This window comes from Nerophis lumbriciformis, linkage group LG12, assembly GCF_033978685.3.
Source record: "Nerophis lumbriciformis linkage group LG12, RoL_Nlum_v2.1, whole genome shotgun sequence".
NCBI classification, from domain to species: domain Eukaryota; kingdom Metazoa; phylum Chordata; class Actinopteri; order Syngnathiformes; family Syngnathidae; genus Nerophis; species Nerophis lumbriciformis.
The window spans coordinates 35,989,712-36,010,645 of NC_084559.2; the positions used below are offsets into that span (position 1 = coordinate 35,989,712).

The following is a 20,934-nucleotide window of genomic DNA, read 5'->3' on the forward strand; positions in this document are numbered from 1 at the left end:
GTGTATTATTCAAACTCACCTAATTCAGCTGGCTAGTTGTTATCAAGAGTACTAAAACCCTTTTCAACATGATTCTGACAACTAAGTAGGCTAAATAACTTTAAACTTTAATACATGCTCGGATAGGCCATTATCGGTCAGTATCTGTATCAGTCAGTATCGGTATCGGATCGGAAGTGCAAAAACAATATCGGTATCGGATCGGAAGTGCAAAAACCTGGATCGGGACATCCCTAGTGATAATGCAAGTGGATGACACATTGTTGATGTGTCGCGAAATTTAGACCGCGTCAATTGATCAAAGAGGTCTTCAACGCAATGTTGCACTCTTGCGAGCTTCTAATGTCCCTCCACAGTGCAAATCCACTTCTAAAATCAGTAATCCATTAGACTACATTTCTTACAAATATCATCCCAGGATGACGAGGAATAGCTAAACATGCGTAGCTACACTGCACATTGTAGTAGTAGACTTAGACTTAGAGACTTAGACTTCCTTTTATTGTCATTCAAATTTGAACTTTACAGTACAGATAAGAACTACATTTCATTGCATTAGCTCATTGTAGTGCAGGATAAAAGAGTAATAAGGTGCAGATATAAACAAATAGATTACTGTACAGATAAATATATTGCACTTTTGCATATGCATCCACATTTATGGATGTATGTTTTGTATGACTCGGCCGGGGTTTGAACTCACAGCCTACTGATCTCAGGGCGGACACTCTAACCACTAGGCCACTGTGTAGGGTTATATTGTCTTTATATTCCAGCGAGTTAATCCGTTTTTGCGGGAAATTGAGGGGATTATTATGATGCGATCAAGAGTGTTATGGCCTGAGGGAAGAAGCTGTTACAGAACCTGGAGGTTCTGCTACGGAGGCTGCGGAACCTCTTTCTAGAGTCCAGCAGTGAAAACAGTAGTAGCTAGAGCTCTTAAATGTAAACAAAGATGGATGGATTGATACAAATATCGACTAGATCGTTATTACATAGACCGGACCTCAAACTCATCAAACACTTTTAGAAAAAAACTTGGTGAGCCACGGTTATTTGTGTATTGTTTATGTTTTGTCTTTTCTCAGTACTCACTTGTCAATGAGCCTTTGATCGAGCTGACCAACCCTGGAGCCAGTGGATCTCTCTTCTACTTGACCTCTGATGACGAGTTCATCATTAAAACAGTCCAGCACAAGGAGGCCAAATTTCTTCAGCGATTACTGCCTGGATACTATATGGTGAGTCATATAATCAGTTTGTGTTCAGAAATAACTGATCAACCAAAATGCTCTTTATCTAGTATTTAAACCATAAAGGAACAATTGGTACAGCTATTAGGTTAAAGGTATTGGACACTGACTGAGTTGTACTGAGGAGAAAGATCACCTACTATAATATATATGACATAAAAGGAAAGACCACACTTTGCCCGGACATGGGACACCGGGGCCTCACCCTACAAAGCCACACAGGCTCTTTGAGAGGGTTATGTCCCTATACCTTCAGGTCATGGAAAGGGTCTTGACTGTCGTTGTGCATATACCCCAAACAGCAGGGAGGTGCTGGAGAGCATCCCCACTGGTGACTCTGTAGTTCTACTGGGAGACATCTACGGCCATATTGGCAACGACCGTGTGACCTGGAGAGGCGTGATTTGGAGGAACCTCCTCCGTGAACTAAACATGTGTTATGTTATGGAATTCTGTGTTAACCACAGTTTGGCCAAAACAAACATGTTTGAACATAAGGATGTCTATAGGTGCACCTGACAACGTGAATACTTAGGCTTCAGGTCTGTAATTGATTTTGTATAAGTATCATCAGACCTGCGATCGCATGTTTTGGGTATACAAGTAAAGACAGGCTGAACTGTCAACTGATTACGACCTGGTGATGAGTTGAATAAGGTGACGGGGGAGGATGTCGTACAAACCTGGTAGACCTACTGTATGTGTGTCGTCAGGGTGTGCTGAGAACATTTGGCTGAGTTTACTGTTCAAGTTTTCAACTTGAACCCTCCGTAAAGCTTTTTGCCTGCATCCCAGGGAAGGCCGAGGTTATTGAGTCCGAATGCGCAATATTCTGTGGCCTTCATTGCTGAGGTGGCAATCAGAGCTGTGGTTGCGACTCGCGAGGTGGTCGGTGCCAGTCGTGGTGGCAATCCTCGAACCTGATGGTGGACACCAGAGGTTAGGGAGGACGTAAAGCTAAAGAAGTCTTACTGAGCATGGATGGCTTGTGGGACTCTGGAAGCAGCTGACTGGTACAGACAGGCTAGATGGCATGCAGCTTTGGCAGTAGTTGAAGAATACACTTATGTGGTTGTGTGGGAAGCAATGGAGCACGACTTTGGCCTTTGAAGTGGTTCTGGCAAACCGGCTGACACCTCAGAAAGGAAAGCAGTGTCCAGTCCACACCTTCGAGGCCCTTTTCAACCATATACCTTCCGTAGAGTAGCACAGGAGGCCGAGGATACGAACACGGGCATGCCTGCCACCGTGACTGAAGTTGCTGAGGTAGTCAAAAACCTCAGTGGCAAAGCACCGAGGGTGAATGAATTTTGGTTTTGTGAGTCCAGGATGTTGTTGGACTATCTTGGTTGACGCGTCTCTTCAACATTGCGTGGAAGTCAATAACAGTATCTCTGAATTGGCAGACTGGGAAGTAAATCCTCCTTTTCAGGAAGGGAAACTTGACAGGTTTCGCCACCCTAGTCACTGCTGTTCTGTCCTTGGGCACATTCATACACCAGACTGGTGTATGAATGTTTGGTGGTGGTCGAGAAACTGCAAATTGGCAGCGATGTTTTCTAGGCTGAGGCAGCTCTGGCTATAAATGTAGCTTACCACCATCAATGTGCGGATATTGAGTTTATTATTTTTTCTTGGTGTCACGCGCTTTGAGTCACGAGAAAAAAGTGCCATACACATCCATTATTATTATTATTATCATCATTATTAGCACGCTATCATTTAAGTGCTAACTTTTTAAGCTAATTCTACACTTTTTACTATAATTCCCCAGCCATACACCAACCACCCTGTTTTTGTTTTGTTTTTTCATGTATATATTCATTTCACACCATATTCATTGCACTTCTACATTTTTTATATTTCTATATATTTGCACATTGTTTTTCTAGCATGCACACATCGCACTGTATGGAATGGCCTCAATCTCGTTACTTTGCGTAATGACAATAAAGCTGATTCTGATTCTGATTCTTAGAGCCATATAACTTGGTATGTGACACAAGTTAACTGTGAGCATGCTCACGTTAGCTTGCTGACATGCTAACATCAGCATGTTAACTTTTTGAGCTAGTTTTGCAACCGTTGACACTATAGTCATATAACTTGGTATGTGACATTTGTTAACTGTTATCAAGCAAACGATAACATGCTGGCAATTTAACTTAAGCAAGCTAAGTATTTCATCTATTTTTACACTTTTTTCGAGAGTCATATAACTTAATATTTGAAACATGCTAACTGTTATCATTAACGTTTGCACACATTCTAAATGTTAGCATTTTAATGTAAGCATGCTAACATTTTAGGCTAGCTGTGTAGCTCATTTTGTACAGTTACACATTAAACACTCGGATTCAGACACTCGGCACCATCTTAAAAGTACTTCGGCTTCCGACGACCCCGGCCAGAGGTCCAGGGCACAGATAGCAGGCCCATCAAAATTTCAGCGGGAATTTTCTAGTTATTATTATTATTATAGGAGGGTGTGTTGTAACTACAAGGGGATCACACTCCTCAGCCTCTCTAGGAAGGTCTACTTTAGAGTGCTAGTGAGACTGGTAAAGTGAGCGCTGAGCCGGCAGGGTAGATATATGTTCCTACCCTCACCTATGGTCAGGAGCTCTGAGTAGTACCGAAAGAGCATAATCTTGAATACAAGTGGCCGAAAGAAGTTTCCTCCACAGGGTGGAGGACCCAGATAAGCGGGAAAAAAACCCCGGATAGATAGATAATCTTTGTATAAGTAAAACCTACCTATTTAGTAGGTAATGTTAGCTCTGGTACTAATGTTCCTTTTGGCCACATATTTATTATATACATTTATATTATTTTCTAAGATGAGACAATATTTATTTCAAGACATGATTAAATGTACATTTTGTACATTTATTGCTTTCTGTTGCTTTTACTGTAATCTTTCCTGGTGTCTTTTGCCTCCCAGAACCTGAACCAGAACCCACGCACCTTACTCCCCAAATTTTATGGACTGTACTGTATCCAGTCAGGAGGCATCAACATCCGACTGGTGGTGATGAACAACGTGCTGCCTCGCTCCGTTAAAATGCACCACAAATACGATCTGAAAGGATCCACGTACAAGAGACGAGCGTCCAGGAAGGAGAGAGAGAAGGCGTGTCCCACCTTCAAAGATCTGGATTTCGAGGACTTGCACGAAGAAGGGCTTTACTTTGACACAGAAACGTACAACAACCTGATGAAGACTCTGCAGAGAGACTGCCGGGTAGGTGAAAGGCCCTTAAGTGAAATGCCACAGTGGAAGGAATGTTGACCTGGGTATCAGATGATTTTTTTATCATCATCTCGATGAGAATTCCTTCCAAGACAAGTAACTTCTGGTAAAATGCCATTCCTTCCTGCTTTCACGACATTTGATCAGTCTGGTGACATCTTATCCCGTTGCTGCCTGTGGGAACAAAAGTATAAAATTCATGCAGTGGGACGAGTTAATGCCACATGGAAAACATGGTTTAAATACAATTTAAAGTTTGATATCCTCTTTAAAAAAAGTTAACTTAATTGAACGCAATATATAAATACATTTGAGAAAATAAAAGCCCGAAAGGATATTTCCGGAATGGGGCTTGGTATTCACAGGGCACATAATACATACCTTGTCTTTTTTTACCTCAACACCCGATTATCTCTTTCTAAAGCAGCAGCGGACAATTTGATTAGCCAAATTTGGAACTTTCTTAAGCAGCGACACCTGAATTATTGGTTTGCTTTTGCACTATATAGAATAAAATCCAGAGGTGGGTAGAGTAGCCAGAAATTGTACTCAAGTAAGAGTACTGTTACTTTATAGATTTATTACTCAAGTAAAAGTAATGAGTAGTCACCCAAATATTTACTTGAGTAAAAGTAAAAAGTATGTTGTGAAAAAACTACTCAAGTACTGAGTAACTGATGAGTAACATACACACACATATCATATATATATATATATATATATATATATATATATATATATATATATATATATATATATATATATATATATATATACACATACATTGATATATACAGTATATCATTTATATTTATTTATTTTGCCGTTTTTGTTTACATGTTAAAGGTGTTTTAATGAATATACATGCATGTTTAACACATATAGATTCCTTTCTTTCATGTTGACAAGAATATAAGTTGGTGTATTACCTGATTCTGATGACTTGCATTGATTGTAATCAGACAGCAGTGCTTAACGTCCACATTTTCAAATGCAGGAGAAAAAAAGTTCCTCCTTTCTGTCTAATACCACATGAAAGTGGTTGGTTTTTGGTATCTTATTTGTCCAGCTTCCATATTCGTTTTCACACACTTTACAAGAAATACATTGGCGGCAAATTCCGTAGCTTGCTAGCTTGTTTGCGCTGGCTTTCGGAGACTCTTATTTTGAAAGCGCAGGCGCGATGGAGCGGCACTTTTATTGTGAAGACAGGAACTGTGCAGTCAGTCTTTAGGCTTGTGACGGGATGTACGTTTGAAATAAAAAAGTGTCTTTTTTCCTTCACACTTTTGATTGATTGATTGAAACTTTTATTAGTAGATTACACAGTACAGTACATATTCCGTACAATTGACCACTAAATGGTAACACCCCAATAAGTTTTTCAACTTGTTTAAGTCAGGTCATGTGACCGCCTGGCTCTGTTTGATTGGTCCAACGTCACCAGTGACTGCATCTGATTGGTGGAACGGAGTCAAACGTCACTAGTGACTGCATTTTATTGGTGGAACGGAGTGAAACGTCACCAGTAACGCAGGCACTTTGAAGGTCTGTCTGACAGACCAAAACAAACAAAGCGTGCATTAACAGATCGATAAAAATTAGTAGCGAGTAGCGAGCTGAATGTAGATAAAAGTAGCGGAGTAAAAGTAGCGTTTCTTCTCTATAAATATACGCAAGTAAAAGTAAAAGTAAGTTGCATTAAAACTACTCTTAGAAGTACAATTTATCCCAAAAGTTACTCAAGTAGATGTAACGGAGTAAATGTAGCGCGTTACTACCCACCTCTGATAAAATCAAAAATCTGTATTCAAACTTTAAAGGGGGAACTGTACTTTTTTGAAATTTTGCCTATCATTCACAATCCTTATGAGAGACAAGATGCATGTTTTTTTTTTTTAATGCAGTCTAATGCGTAAATGGACTTAGTCAGCTAACAATATAATCAATGGGAGCTCCTCTATTGCATGAAACCCAGTAAAAAAGCGCCAACAATATACTCCATTCGCATTTTGTGACCTGAATATTAACCAATTATCAGCGATTTTATTATTATAAGTGCAGAGATGTAACTAGTCTATGCTGGTATATTGACATCATCAGCCGGTGAGCTGCTGAGTTACCTGTTCGCTTGTGAAAGTTAATTCTAAATTATAAATCATTCCTCTCATCTGGATAGTATAAGGTTGTGGCCATAAACCAAGAAGTTGGTCAACTTTGACAGCCAACTCAGGCCTTGAGATGGCAAGAAAGACACGAAAAGACAATTGTTTTGCACCCCCAATTTTTTTCTTTTTTGCCTTTTGAGGACTGTGATTAATTCTTCATCCGAAGAGGAATATATGAGCGTCACATTGGTCAGAAAGAGCAGACTTTGTGCAGTAAGTGTTTGATTTATTATGTTTGTTGTTTCATGAAGTCTGCATGAGGATTCGTCAGTGTTGTTGACGGGAAAAAGCAAATGTTGTGGTGCATCTCTGAAATTAATGAGCAAAAATACGGAAATATTACATGTTAATATGAACGTGCCTCTTACTGCATACTGAGAGTGTGTATATAAAACCTTGATGGAGGTTTTTTGAGAGATTAATAGGCGGACTACAGAGACTCTAATTGAGTCCATTGTTAGCTGACTTGCTTGCGTTTGAGTTAGACTGCATAAAAAAAGAAAAACGTGTGTACTTGTCTCACTTAAGGATTGCTAATGATAGGCAAAATTCCCCCCCAAAAAAGTGCAGTTCCCCTTTAAAAGCAATTGTGCAAAAGTCAATGCTAGGTATGTAAAAAGAACAAGCTTGAACTAGTTGTTTCTTTTTTAGCTTTTCATAACTTGTTCTTCATATTTTATTCATGTCTTAATGATTGTATTGCAAATCTATTATTCAAAATAGGTATTACCTCCAGCTAGTTTAAAATGGTGAGGTGAGATTGAGATTAGAAATATTATGCAAGCACTGTGAAAACGGACTGATGCCTGTGCCAAGGAAACATTTTATTGATAAAAGTCCAGATCAAGTAAATATAATGTCACTTTCGCTTTCGATAGTCATCAGTCTGCTTGCATTGGGACACTGATCCATCATAACCAGCAGGTGGAGCTGTGGTGAAAAAAGTTTTCTTTTTGGGCAGTTGGCAACATGCATTACTACTATATCTAGGTTTTGTTCTGTTTTCTCCACCAAAACAGTCAATGATTAGGATTGTTTTGCCTTAATGGCGTTCCACTGAGCTATCACTTTTAGTTTTAGATTTGTTTTATTTAGGCTTATGTGATTGGGAAGTCACTGTGGGTTCAGTCTCAGAACATAGTTTTGTCCTGAGTTATTTGCTTTGTTTCACCAATTACATCTCGGCAGACATGGTAGCGTGAGAGACACGGGGGTCAGTTCATAGCCGTGCATTCCTCTGTGCGTAGGCCAGGTGAAGCTACGATACAGTATGTGTGTGGGTGTTGATTAAAGTTTAATAGGTACTTTAATTTGACATGCGCAACGGTGATTCGGCCTTTAACTGATTTTAGGGGCTGCTTAATTGTCTGAAACAGCATGGTTCCTTTTTATATCCGCGTGTAGTCTGGGAAGAATAGCAAACATTTTTAAGCACTAACTTGCAACAGCATCACAACTAGGAATTGCACATCCAATTATTATTCATTATTAATTGGATGTCAGGAATACACACTACACTACACTACTGCCAATTTCCTGTGACCTTTCCAGTTAAACGACACCAAATGAAAATGCACTTTAACACACAATTAGGGCAGGGTATGATTCATGTTGTTATTACGATGACAATTTCTAACCTGTTGTTCCTCGTTTATATTCTAATGAATGCATTTTACTCCATTGCATGACATAGATTTTCACATTTTCATTAGAAATGAGTGACAAAACTAAGTAGAGTTTGCACTAAGGTACAGTGCTGTGTAAATGTGGTTTATATGTCAGGTAACAGACAATCCCCTCATTGTTGTTGTTCCCTAGGATTTGTGTGCAAACAGGTGTGAAGCCACGGTTTCCTTCCCACCTATTAAGTCAAACAACCTTGGGAGTCAACCAAGGTCTTGTGTGTTGGTCAAAATGTATACGACTGTTGTAAGACGACTCCTTAAGCTTATGATTTTCCCATGGATCATTAACTGTCATGCTGACTTTGTCCACGTTCTTTATTTTCTTTAGAATGTTTTCAAGCCAGGATGACATCCTCCCATACTGCTGAGTCAGTGTTTTCTTAAAGCTTAACCTGACATGCTATCAGCCTTCCACGCACACACGCACACACACACACACGGCTGGTAGCCACCCAGATGCATCAGATGTGTCATGCACATTTTGTACACCATCTGATCAATCCATTTAAGTCAAGAGTTGTATAAAAAAATATTGAGCTGTATAAAAAAATACTGCCCTTGAAAAACAAAGCTAATAATTAATGGTCGCCAATGACCAAAATATATCCCACCCGGACATCTGTTATACAATACAGTCAATGTAAACACTGTTGTAGTCGTACCTCATTTATCGCAACTAATTGGTCCCAGGGATGACTGTGGTAGACCAATTTCTGCAAGTAGGAATATTCTTAAAGCAGCACTAAGTAACTTTTCAACCTTCATAAAATATTTTCGTAACTTTTGAGATGATGCATCGACTTACAAATAGTTGAATGACACCTCTGTCATGGCCGGAGTGGGTCTGTATCGCTTTTAGTGGCACTTAGCAATCTTGACGGACGGTGGCAGGAAACCTGCCACACAAAAAACTACAAATGTGCTGACTTACTTTACGGCATACGTCACTCCCCTTTCCCCTATTCGTTAATAAGACGGAAGTAGATGCAAACGCCTACGTGCAAGCGTTTTATTTGTATTGGGAAGTCAGATATTCCATGTTCCTAGTCAGAATTTCAACTGGAATTCCCTTCGTGGTTGGATTTCCAACTCAGATACTCTGAGTATTCTCACTACCGCCGAGTTTGTTTTGAAGATGACTGCTATGGATGTAAAAAATAATATTCGCTTCTATAATATTTGTGTCCAGGGTGTACACCGCCTTCCGCCCAAATGCAGCTGAGATAGGCTCCAGCAACCCCCCGCGACCCTGAAAGGGACAAGCGGTAGAAAATGGATGAATGGTTGATAATATTTGTTATTAGCACTTCTGATTAGCTTTTGTTGCAGTAAATCAGCCATAAACAATGTATTTTTGTATGGTAATGTCACTGTAGTGTAAACTGCATTTATTTCATGTGGTAAGTACGTTGCTAGAAATAGCGTCTGTGTTTTCTCTTCGTCCACCGTGTTTGAAGAATGCAGAAAGAGTGCATATTTTCCCATAAGTTGTTTGTATTCAACAACTCTTATGCTGCTTTGGCTCTGTTCCTGCTAAACTAGTAAGTGATTTTCGATGCTCACATCAAAATGCTAATGCTGGCTTTCAGAAATTTGCGTGATAGCATTAAAAAACCACCTGCTTGATAGTTTGCAGTTCCACACTGACATGACCAACAAACTCAAAAGTACTGCATAAAAGAAAAAACAATGCGATGACTGCAAACTGCAAATATAAAGTTTGAGTAAAATATGTAGGTTACGACTGTGGAAAGATAAGTCATACTGAATCATTGTGGTATTATCGTGTCAGTTTGTATGTATGCGACAGTAGTTGTTGACGATTTAAGACACCCTGCGCTGGTCCTCGTGGAAAATGTGGTCTTCCTTCAGGCAAAACACTACCCCTTTGGTTCACTGGTGCCGCTAAAATCAACCAAAACTGAAAGTTCTTAAGGGGGGCTTTAATACATTGTATATTTTCATAGAGCATTAAAAAAACTGTCTAAATGTTATCAACAAAGTCACCTTTACATTGTTTCACTCATAATAGTAGCCTGTAGTGCGTTCCACTGTAGATTACAGTACTCACTAGTAGCTCAGAGAATCCTCCCAAGTGTCATTGCTATGGCTGTCACCCGGCCATTATAACATGGCCACTACATGAAAATACAGGGTGTCCCAAAAAAATGACATCATTTTTAAAAGCAATTATCTAGCAATGATGTAACATTTTTTGGGATGGGACATCTTGTACTTTGTCACATCCTTGGTAAGTCCTCTAGGTTTAAAATGGGGCTTTCATGTGCTGAAATCACTGGCGTGAGTGCCAAACGTTGGCCAACTTGACAGTTGCAGCTACGACCATTAGCCTTGTTGTTAGCATTCTGTTTTGTTAGCATTGCGTGTCCCGCTGTATCATTCCACATCGCACTAAGTGGCGCGCCGAGTCCCATGGAGTCCTGGGTTGTCTCCCGTTTTTGTCTTCTGACAATGTTCACGCAAAAGGCTCATCAATGTGGAGATGTTATTGATGAGGCAGGAGTTGAAGATGAAGTGCATCAAAAAGCTGTTCTGCCAAAAGTTGTTCAACTTGATTGTCTTGTTGAAGATACCGCCGTGTTGTTGTTGGTGTTTACCCTAAACCCGGAAACGGAAGTACCGCTTGGAATACATCTTTATCAATCGTCACAACATAATAGAAAATAATACATAATTACACTTCACTTAATTTAGGCCAATAATTTGTAGAATATGCTTTTAAAAAATCTGCAATATAGTGAAGCTGCAATATTTGAATCGCAATGTGTCGAGGGACGCCTGAACCGTAGATTGTAGTTGTACTTTTACCATTTGACAAATAAATACATTTACAGTTGACCAACTTGATGAATGTGTGGTACTAAAGCTATGACCTGTTTCTTGGACAGAAATGAAAAAACTGCGAGTTTTACAGATAAACAAACACTATGTTAAATTAACTTTTGACTTTTGACATTTGGGCCCTGTTCATAATGCGGATCAATTGTGATTTTTTTTCGTGCCCATATGTGACCTGTATCAGATTTTTTTCATGTCAATGTGAACAGTACATCTCCAATTTTTTCAAATCGAACCCAGGCCTCTTTTGTATGTCGATTCAAATCAGATAGGTATCCGATGCAACTGCAGTCTGAACGATCAGGTCGAGTTCATCCGACCAATACGTCATCAAAAAGCGATAAGCGTCATTATTCTTCTCCAAAATAGACAGTTTCAAAATAAATACTTGACAAATTCGCAGAACACAGGCAAAAATATGTTTTAGGACCTCCAACTACTCACCCACACAGTTTTAGGAGCAGACATGCAAGAGCCAAAAATGCTTTCTCTCTTCCTTCTTTATCTTCTACGGGCAAAAAGTTGGTTCAGAATATGTTCACTTTATTGCACAAAATCCTTGAAATCGCCACAAATGCGGCAGGACTGAGACTTACTAGAAGTGGAGCCATGTTTACTTCCGAAACTGCAGCACATGTGACATCATGACATGTCTGCATGCGGGTCGGTTTGCATTCACATTAGACATTGCACTTTTTTGTAATGTGTAACAGATTACATAAAAAGATTGGATTTGACAAAAAAATCTGATTTGGATATCCTACCCTGCATTGTGAACGTAGTCTTGGATCATGTTCAGATAGTATAGATGCTATCTATTTTCCTTAATTATAATGATGTTATAAACTTACTTTTTTTCTGGATTCATCTATCATGCATCAATTTTCTACCGCTTGTCCAATTAAGAGTGACAATCTAGTAGAGACTGTAGTATCTTTAACAATGGAAAACATTGTAGATGTCTGACTTTGCATTTCTAGTGTATTTTTAGTAATGGAATGGGAAAACATAATGTAATGTGTCAAATCCGAAATACATAAACTTTCCATTTCATGGTGCACGTATAGTATCAAACTATTGGAGGATGCAGAATGAGTTGCAGTACATTTTAGTTGTCTAAGACCTATCATATTTGTCAAAGCAGGATTTGTATTACAGACTAAAATTTGCGATTAGTAGAAGATGGATGGACGGTAGGAATGACGTGTGAATGCCCATGTGCGCAAGTCGCTGAACCGCGTGAGCAAAACTGAAATGTTTGAATATCCAGGGTGAGTGGTGTGTATGTTGGAACGGTTTCGAATCGGATGATTTTTGTGGGATATGGAGTGGTTTGTATTTTGCCCATTCATTTTCAATGGGGGAGAATTCCTGGTTATTCCGGGATTTCTGGAAAGGGAAAACATGTATTGCATTCGATATATTGAAAGAGTAGCGGATGGTTTAAAGGTCGGAATCGGGTTTAAAAAATGCGTAAAATTTTGAGAATTTATGGCATTGTAGACTATGAATATGTTCATTCATTTGAATGGGAATTTTTTGAAAATGTGAACATTTCGGGTAAATTGTGAATTTCTAGCACAATTGGGTTGGTGTTGGAATTTTTGGAATCGGTTGAAAAATGTTGACGTAACAGTTTGAATTGAGAATGGGTATTTTGGAATTCCTGGAATTTCGGGAAAACCAGAAATTTGTACGAAAATAAAAATAGTGATGATGTTGTCCCAACTAAGAAGAATGTTTTGAAGGTGGCATGGTCAAAAACGGCTGAAAAATGCGGCCTGAGAAAACTTTCCAGCATGAGGTGAAAATAGGGTTTTGGAAAAGCGGGAATTCCTGGAATTTTTGGGAACTTGGTAGTTTGATTGTCCTAGGTGAGATGAGTAGATGGTGGAACTGTTTGAATCGGTTGAGAAATGTGGGAATTGTGCAGGTTCAAAAAATGGCCCATTAATTTTTAATGGTAAAAATGACCCAGAAAACTGGGAATTCTGGGTAATCTGGGATATTTAAAAAAACATTTTGTGGGGCGCTCACGATTCCCGGTCGGCCCGAACGTTTTGACTTTTGAACGGTTCAGATCGGTTGAAAAGTGTGGGACGGAATAATACTACCGGTAGTTATTTTGGTGTAGAATCTTATATGCTTGGGCATTCACACAATTATGCAGGTGTTGATATCTCACAAGTGTATGTTGATGAGCATATACTGTCTTACTAGCTATACATGTACTGTATTTATTACAGTACAGTATACATACGAGGCCAGCAGCTCTCACAGGCTGGCCACGGTTTTGTTGTTTTCACCGCTTCCTGTTCTCGCCTCCTGAGCGGGAAGCAAAATGCCCTCTAAGCAGAATGTGTGTGTCCATTTCCATGAGTAAGCAGCTCACCCCGTCAGCCCAGGAGAGGCTGCCGACCAAAACAGAGTGGGGAGGTCAGCGGCCGCCTAGCAACGAGGGGGCGAGGGGAGTGCAAGAAACCAGGAGAGGAGAGGACTCTGTTGTCCATGGAATTGTATGTCGGGAAATATTATGTGAGCCAATTGTTCACAAATGAGCTGATATTTCTACCATATGTACGGATAACCATGCTTCTTTCCTCCTTTTAAGTCTCTTCTACATTACTGTGCAGCCCCTTGATAGTTTCCTATTGCCAAAACAATGCATTAATAATTCATATTGAATTTAATTGTACAGTCATTGAGTTTAAGGACAAATTATGCTTCAATGCAAGTAGATTGATCTACTTAAAGTGAACAGTAATTGTAATTAACATTCCCTTTAAATGTGTTTACTCCTGTGGCTAAAATCCTATTCATCATTTTACTATACTATTTATGTCATTATAAACCATTATTGTTTGCAGTACTTGTATCCCGCATAAACTTTTTAATGGGGTCAAACTATATCTGCTCCACAAAAGAAATTGCACTTTCATTTATCATTTGAGAAAACACAATCGCGTTTTGCCTTGTCTAGGATATCAAATTGTGTGTGCTTCCACTGAACTAGAGGCGCGTTTCAACGCCGAGTCCCAAATCTGATGAATAATGAATATCTGTATTTTGCAGACACGTTCCAGGGATTGTATCTGCGCATGGTGTCAGCACATTCTCATATCCGTGGCTTCAGATAGGCCACGTTGGCTCCAGACCCAGTGAAACTTTAAGAATGTCATAAATGTATTCATACCCACTCCTTACTGTTTGGATAAGCCTTCATTCTTATAGTATTAAAAACACTTAAAAAAAAAAAAAGGAATAATTTGGCCCAATGAAAAGGTGCATCATGAACGCAGTTCGTTGGTGCCTTGACCCTGATGATCATGAGAGTTTGGGAGATGTGTGTGATGGATGCCAGGTAGCTAAGTTGTGTGGAAAAAGTTTTTTCTGTCTATTATGCAAAAACAAATTTTCTTACATGTTGGTACCTGTTTTTGTGTATTTGGGATCCCCATAAGTCCCAGAACGCTAAAATCAAACCATGGATGCATGGCGGTGATATTTATTAAACAATCTTGCCTTCTTCCCAACGAGCCGTTTCGAATTTGAGACATTAGTGACTCCGTTACATGAGACTTTAAGAATGTCAGCAATGTATTCATAACCACTCCTTATTGTTTGGATCAGCCTTTCTTTTTCCAGTATTAAAACCTTTCAAGAATTATGGAATCATTTGGCCTAATAAAAGGATGGATAATGACCGCAGTTTGTTGGTGCCGTGACCCGGATGATCGTGAGGTATGGATGCCAGTTAGCTAAGTTGTGTGATAACATTTTTAAAGGGGCTCTATTATGCAAATCCAACTTCTCATACATGTTGGTACCTGTTTTTGTGTATGTGGGATCCCCATAAGTCCTGGAAATCTAAAATCAAACCATGGAGGCATGGTGGAGATATTTATTAAACAATCTTGCCTTCTTCCAAACGAGCCGTTTGGAATTTGAGACTTTAGTGACTTAGTTACATGAGACTTTAAGAATGTCAGAAATGTACTCATATCCACTCCTAATTGTTTGGATCAGCCTTTCTTGTTCTAGTAATAAAACATTTCAAGAAGGATGGAATCATTTGGCCTAATAAAAAAAAAGCATAATGACCGCAGTTCATTGGTGCCGTGACCCGGATGATCATGAGGTATGGATGCTAGTTAGCTAAGTTCCGTGCAAAATTTCTTAAAGGGGCTCCATTATGAAAAAACAACTTTTCATACATGTTGGTACCTGTTTTGTGTGTATTTGGAATCCCCATAAGTCCCGGAAGGCTAAAATCAAATCATGGAGGCATGGCGGAGATATTTATAAAACAATCTTGCCTCCTTCCAAACGAGCCGTTTGGAATTTCAGACAGTTACGTGAGACTTGAAGAATGTCAGCAATTTATTCATATCCACTCATTGTTTGGATCAGCCTAAAAACGTTCAAGAAGTATAGAATCATTTGGCCTGAAAAGGATGGATAATGACCAGTTATGTTCAAATTATCTTCTGAAAGCTATTTTTCATAGAACCATTAAAATTGCTATCAGCAATACTTTTTGTCTGCTTCATCACAACATTAGCGTTAGTCAAGTGCTGATATAACATGTCAGGGTTCCTGGTTGGTCCACTAATTTTAAAGACTACTCAAAGAAAGTGATAGTAAGCGGATGCTACCTAGCTTAGCTGTGCGCAAGAACGTTAGAGGTAAACATCACTATACCCGATTGCTCGACTCATAGTTAGAGGGGTCTTGGATTTGAGCCCAGGCTTTTGCAGGGCTGGACTACAATGGGTGACCACTGTTTATTGGTGCCGTGACCCGGATGATCGTGAGATTTAGGGCGGTTGTGTGTGACAGTTTGCTAAGTTGTGTGATAAAACTTTTAAAGGGGCTTTATAATGCTCCTTTCTTTCCGGTTTGTACCCGTTTTTGTGTATTTGGAGTCCCCATAATTCCTGAACAATTGAAATCAAAATAAGGAGGCATGGCAGATATGTATTTAAAAGAATTGTGCCTTCTTCCAAACAAGCCATTTGGAATTCAAGACTTTATGACGTATTTCGCCGTAATTACGTCCGATGATATCTCCATATATGGTAAAAGTTTACCCCAAGTGTTTTGCGCAGGTCTGCCATTTTTTTCAGTTTTAGTCCAAGATTGTAGTGAATAAGTTAATTAGTTTTCTCGATTCTCTTGTTGGGCAGACTCGCTCGTACATGCGCATACTGTACATCCTAAAATCCTCCACTGCTGCCGTTTCTAATAAAAAACTAGCGTATTGTTCTAACTTATATCTGTTAGTAGACTCGATATGGAAGAAAGCGGCTTGAAGATGGTTTGTAAAATAAAATCTATGCAAAATTTTCACCAATAACCACCATTACATGTTATGTAGACCACAAGGAAGGGTTTTAAATGTAGGAAAAAAAAAAATCATAATTACATCCCTTTATGTAAACTTCACTACCCGATGCCTTAAGACAGAGGTGTCAAAGTCGTTTTCACTGAGGGCCACATCGCAGTTATGTTTGGCCTCAGAAGGCCGCTTCTAACAGTGAATACTATTATTACACAATTTTTTTAGGCATTTTAGTAGTAGATTTTTTTTCAACTAAAATGTAAAAAAAATGTGGTAAGTTGCAATAATTTCATTTCAAAATGTAGTGTATATTACTGTAAATGGAAAAACAGTACTGCTGTTGTTACGGTATAAAAAGGCAGCTCAGTTGCCAGAATTTTACTGTAAAATTTACTTTCGTTTTGTTTTACTGTAAATAAAAAACAAAACAATTTTACAGTAAAATTTTGGCACCTGAGCTGCCAGTTGTTGTTGTTTTTACCGCAAACCATCAACTGTAGATTTTTCGGTGTATTACTGTAAATGCCAAAACAGCACCACAGTTTATTACAGTAAAAAAAAAATAGTTTTTTTCATTTAGAGAAAAATGCTGTAAAAACCACAGTAAATTTCACAATTTTACCATGAAATCTATTGCTACTTTTACATTGCACAATTTGATGCATAACTTGCTTTGATATCATTATTATTTATTTCTATATAAAAAATGGTTTGAATGTTTGATAATATATGTTTGCATAATTAGACAATTTTTAAGTTAACATAATTTGCCATTACATGGAGTACGTATATTTTTTTTCTCCCAAAATAGAAAGAATACATTTAGTAAGAAAAGTTACAGTACTTTATTGATACATATTATTTCCAGGCTTTCGAGGGGCACATAAAATGAAGTGGCGAGCCACATCTGGCCCCCGGGCCTTGAGTTTGACACTGTGCCTTAAAAGACCCACTAGTCATTGAGTTAGGTGCCTGGGTGCTCAACTCTGTCAGGGTGTTCTTATAGTTACACTTGGTTGCTATGGAAATGACAGAAGTACATCAACTGCATGTTTTTTTGAGGTCATGTTGCTACATATCATTGCTTTAATGCTGTAGCCAAATATTTACTTGCGTCATAGTGTTTTTATTTATAGCCAGAACCTAGAATTCTGTCCCCACACATATTAACCTAGTTTATGTTTTCAGCTTTCTTTTTTTTTAGCTTTGCAAAACAAGCAAACACAGTAGTTTTCTTTGTGCTATTCCAGATTATGAGCCTGGGAAAGTCAAGACCGGGGCAACATGATGCCCCTACGTAGGCAGGCTTGTGTGTGTGTGCGCGCGTTGTTGGTCAACATGGCCGCTGTTTGAATAGACTGTGGGTGTTTGAGTGAAGGGATGCAAATCCTTGTTATGGAAAAAGGCAAAGCTTAAACAAAAGCGCCGGTGTTATTTTTTTTTTTGTGGTTTGGTGTTTGCATATGCAGTGTGTGACTTGCACGTCAACAATGTGTTGTAGATGCCATCTTCGCGCTCCTGTTGTTGTCCTGCAACACAACACGAATATTAGAATTCTGTATGCTGGCCTCAATGGACAAACACTTCTTTAAGATTCTGTGGTATGACTTCTTTGAGTCATTGAGCAAACAGAGGGTGTTGACAAAGAAAGTGTGAATGACCAAGATAACAAAAAAATTGTTCCGCAATTTTTTTTTTCTCGAACTTCCTCATACAGGCCTACAAATGACCTTCTCTTCTTGCAAACAGATTGATTGTTATCAACCATAACAGTACCTTCCCTTTGGCTATAAACTAGGTCAGCAGCCTCACTGTGATGACGACAACTATACCTGGTTACCGTCATCACAGTTTACGGGTCAAACCTCAGCCTCTCCCCTACTTCACGTTTTGCTCAATGCTTGCTCTATTTTAGCTCCTCAAGCCAGCCAGTAGGAGACAAGATGTCGAGAGACTTTGGGAACTGGGTGAAAGGCTCCTCACACGGGTCAATGTGTAACACTTTGTGGAGAAACACCTTGTTTATTTTGCTGGAATTCCGGTTTGAACAGAAACTTCCTCCTCCAGCCTTTGAGGTGATGGATTAAAGGGTGCGCATAATTATGCCTGTTTTGGGAATAGCATGTTGTTCTGTGCATTCTACAAACCCCGTTTCCATATGAGTTGGGAAATTGTGTTAGATGTAAATATAAACGGAATACAATGATTTGCAAATCCTTTTCAACCCATATTCAGTTGAATGCACTACAAAGACAAGATATTTGATGTTCAAACTCATAAACTTTTATTTATTTTTTGCAAATAATAATTAACTTAGAATTTCATGGCTGCAACACGTGCCAAAGTAGTTGGGAAAGGGCATGTTCACCACTGTGTTACATGGCCTTTCCTTTTAACAACACTCAGTAAACGTTTGGGAACTGAGGAGACACATTTTTTAAGCTTCTCAGGTGGAATTCTTTCCCATTCTTGCTTGATGTACAGCTTAAGTTGTTCAACAGTCCGGGGTCTCCGTTGTGGTATTTTAGGCTTCATAATGCGCCACACATTTTCAATGGGAGACTTTTACTATGAAGCCACGTTGATGTAACACGTGGCTTGGCATTGTCTTGCTGAAATAATCAGGGGCATCCATGGTAACGTTGCTTGGATGGCAACATATGTTGCTCCAAAACCTGTATGTACCTTTCAGCATTAATGGCGCCTTCACAGATGTGTAAGTTACCCATGTCTTGGGCACTAATACACCCCCATACCATCACAGATGCTGGCTTTTCAACTTTGCGCCTATAACAATCCGGATGGTTCTTTTCCTCTTTGGTCCGGAGGACACGACGTCCACAGTTTCCAAAAACAATTTGAAATGTGGACTCGACAGACCACAGAACACTTTTCCACTTTGTATCAGTTCATCTTAGATGAGCTCAGGCCCAGCGAAGCCGACGGTGTTTCTGGGTGTTGTTGATAAACGGTTTTCGCTTTGCGTAGGAGAGTTTTAACTTGCACTTACAGATGTAGCGACCAACTGTAGTTACTGACAGTGGGTTTCTGAAGTGTTCCTGAGCCCATGTGGTGATATCCTTTACACACTGATGTCGCTTGTTGATACAGTACAGCCTGAGGGATCGAAGGTCACGGGCTTAGCTGCTTACGTGCAGTGATTTCTCCAGATTCTCTGAACCCTTTGATGATATTACGGACCGTAGATGGTGAAATCCCTAAATTCCATGCAATAGCTGGTTGAGAAAGGTTTTTCTTAAACTGTTCAACCATTTGCTCACGCATTTGTTGACAAAGTGGTGACCCTCGCCCCATCCTTGTTTGTGAATGACTGAGCATTTCATGGAATCTACTTTTATACCCAATCATGGCACCCACCTGTTCCCAATTAGCCTGCACACCTGTGGGATGTTCCAAATAAGTGTTTGATGAGCATTCCTCAACTTTATCAGTATTTATTGCTACCTTTCCCAACTTCTTTGTCACGTGTTGCTGGCATCAAATTATAAAGTTAATGATTATTTGCAAAAAAAATAATGTTTATCAGTTTGAACATCAAATATGTTGTCTTTGTAGCATATTCAACTGAATATGGGTTGAAAATTTGAATTTGAAAAATTTGCAAATCATTGTATTCCGTTTATATTTACATCTGACACAATTTCCCAACTCATATGGAAACGGGGTTTGTACAATCATGCATGTACACTAAACCTTGATCTATTTGTAGGTTTTGGAGAGTTTTAAAATCATGGACTACAGCTTGCTGCTGGGTGTCCACGTCCTGGACCAGAATCAGAGAGAGGGTCCCGAGCAGGGCCAGGCAGCGGGGGACCGAGCCAGACCTGTGGCTCAGAGGGTCCTCTACTCTACCGCCTTGGAGTCCATCCAAGGGGACGGCAAGGCTGCGGAAGCCCTCACCACAGACGACACGTGAGTGGTCTCAGATGGAGAACACACACACACACACACACACACACACACACACACACACACACACACACACACACATTCTACACACTGCTTATTAAGCCTTAATCTTTAGTTATACAAGAGTAGGTCCACCTTGCACAGGACACAGTAGAGGTCTATTACAAACACTGCCTTTCGTGTGTTTGAATAGTGCAGAAAGAAGTAACTCTTGTCTAATCTCCATGTCTTCAGCATGGGTGGCATCCCGGCCAAAACACACAAAGAAGAGAAGCTGCTCATCTTCCTTGGCATCATAGATATTCTACAGTCATACAGGTACAGTGCTTATTGTATTTGTAATATCTTGTACAAATACAATCAAACCTGTGTTTGCAGCCACCTGTCTATAAAAATGATGTTATCAACCTTGTCTTCAGCAGCCACCTGTATAATGTGGACATTA

At 39.4% G+C, this 20,934-nt stretch overlaps 1 protein-coding gene across 4 annotated transcripts in view; it reads left to right on the top strand.

The window, feature by feature from the left end:
- pip5k1bb (phosphatidylinositol-4-phosphate 5-kinase, type I, beta b) overlaps window positions 1-20,934 on the top strand; it is an 88,632-nt gene that overhangs the window by 42,259 nt on the left and 25,439 nt on the right. For all 4 annotated transcript variants that reach the window (XM_061986515.1, XM_061986516.1, XM_061986518.1 and 1 more), the window contains 4 exons: window positions 1,089-1,241; window positions 4,198-4,497; window positions 20,290-20,492; window positions 20,724-20,807. In XM_061986515.1, the coding sequence (XP_061842499.1) occupies window positions 1,089-1,241; window positions 4,198-4,497; window positions 20,290-20,492; window positions 20,724-20,807 (740 nt within the window). The remainder of the gene's footprint in view (window positions 1-1,088; window positions 1,242-4,197; window positions 4,498-20,289; window positions 20,493-20,723; window positions 20,808-20,934) is intronic.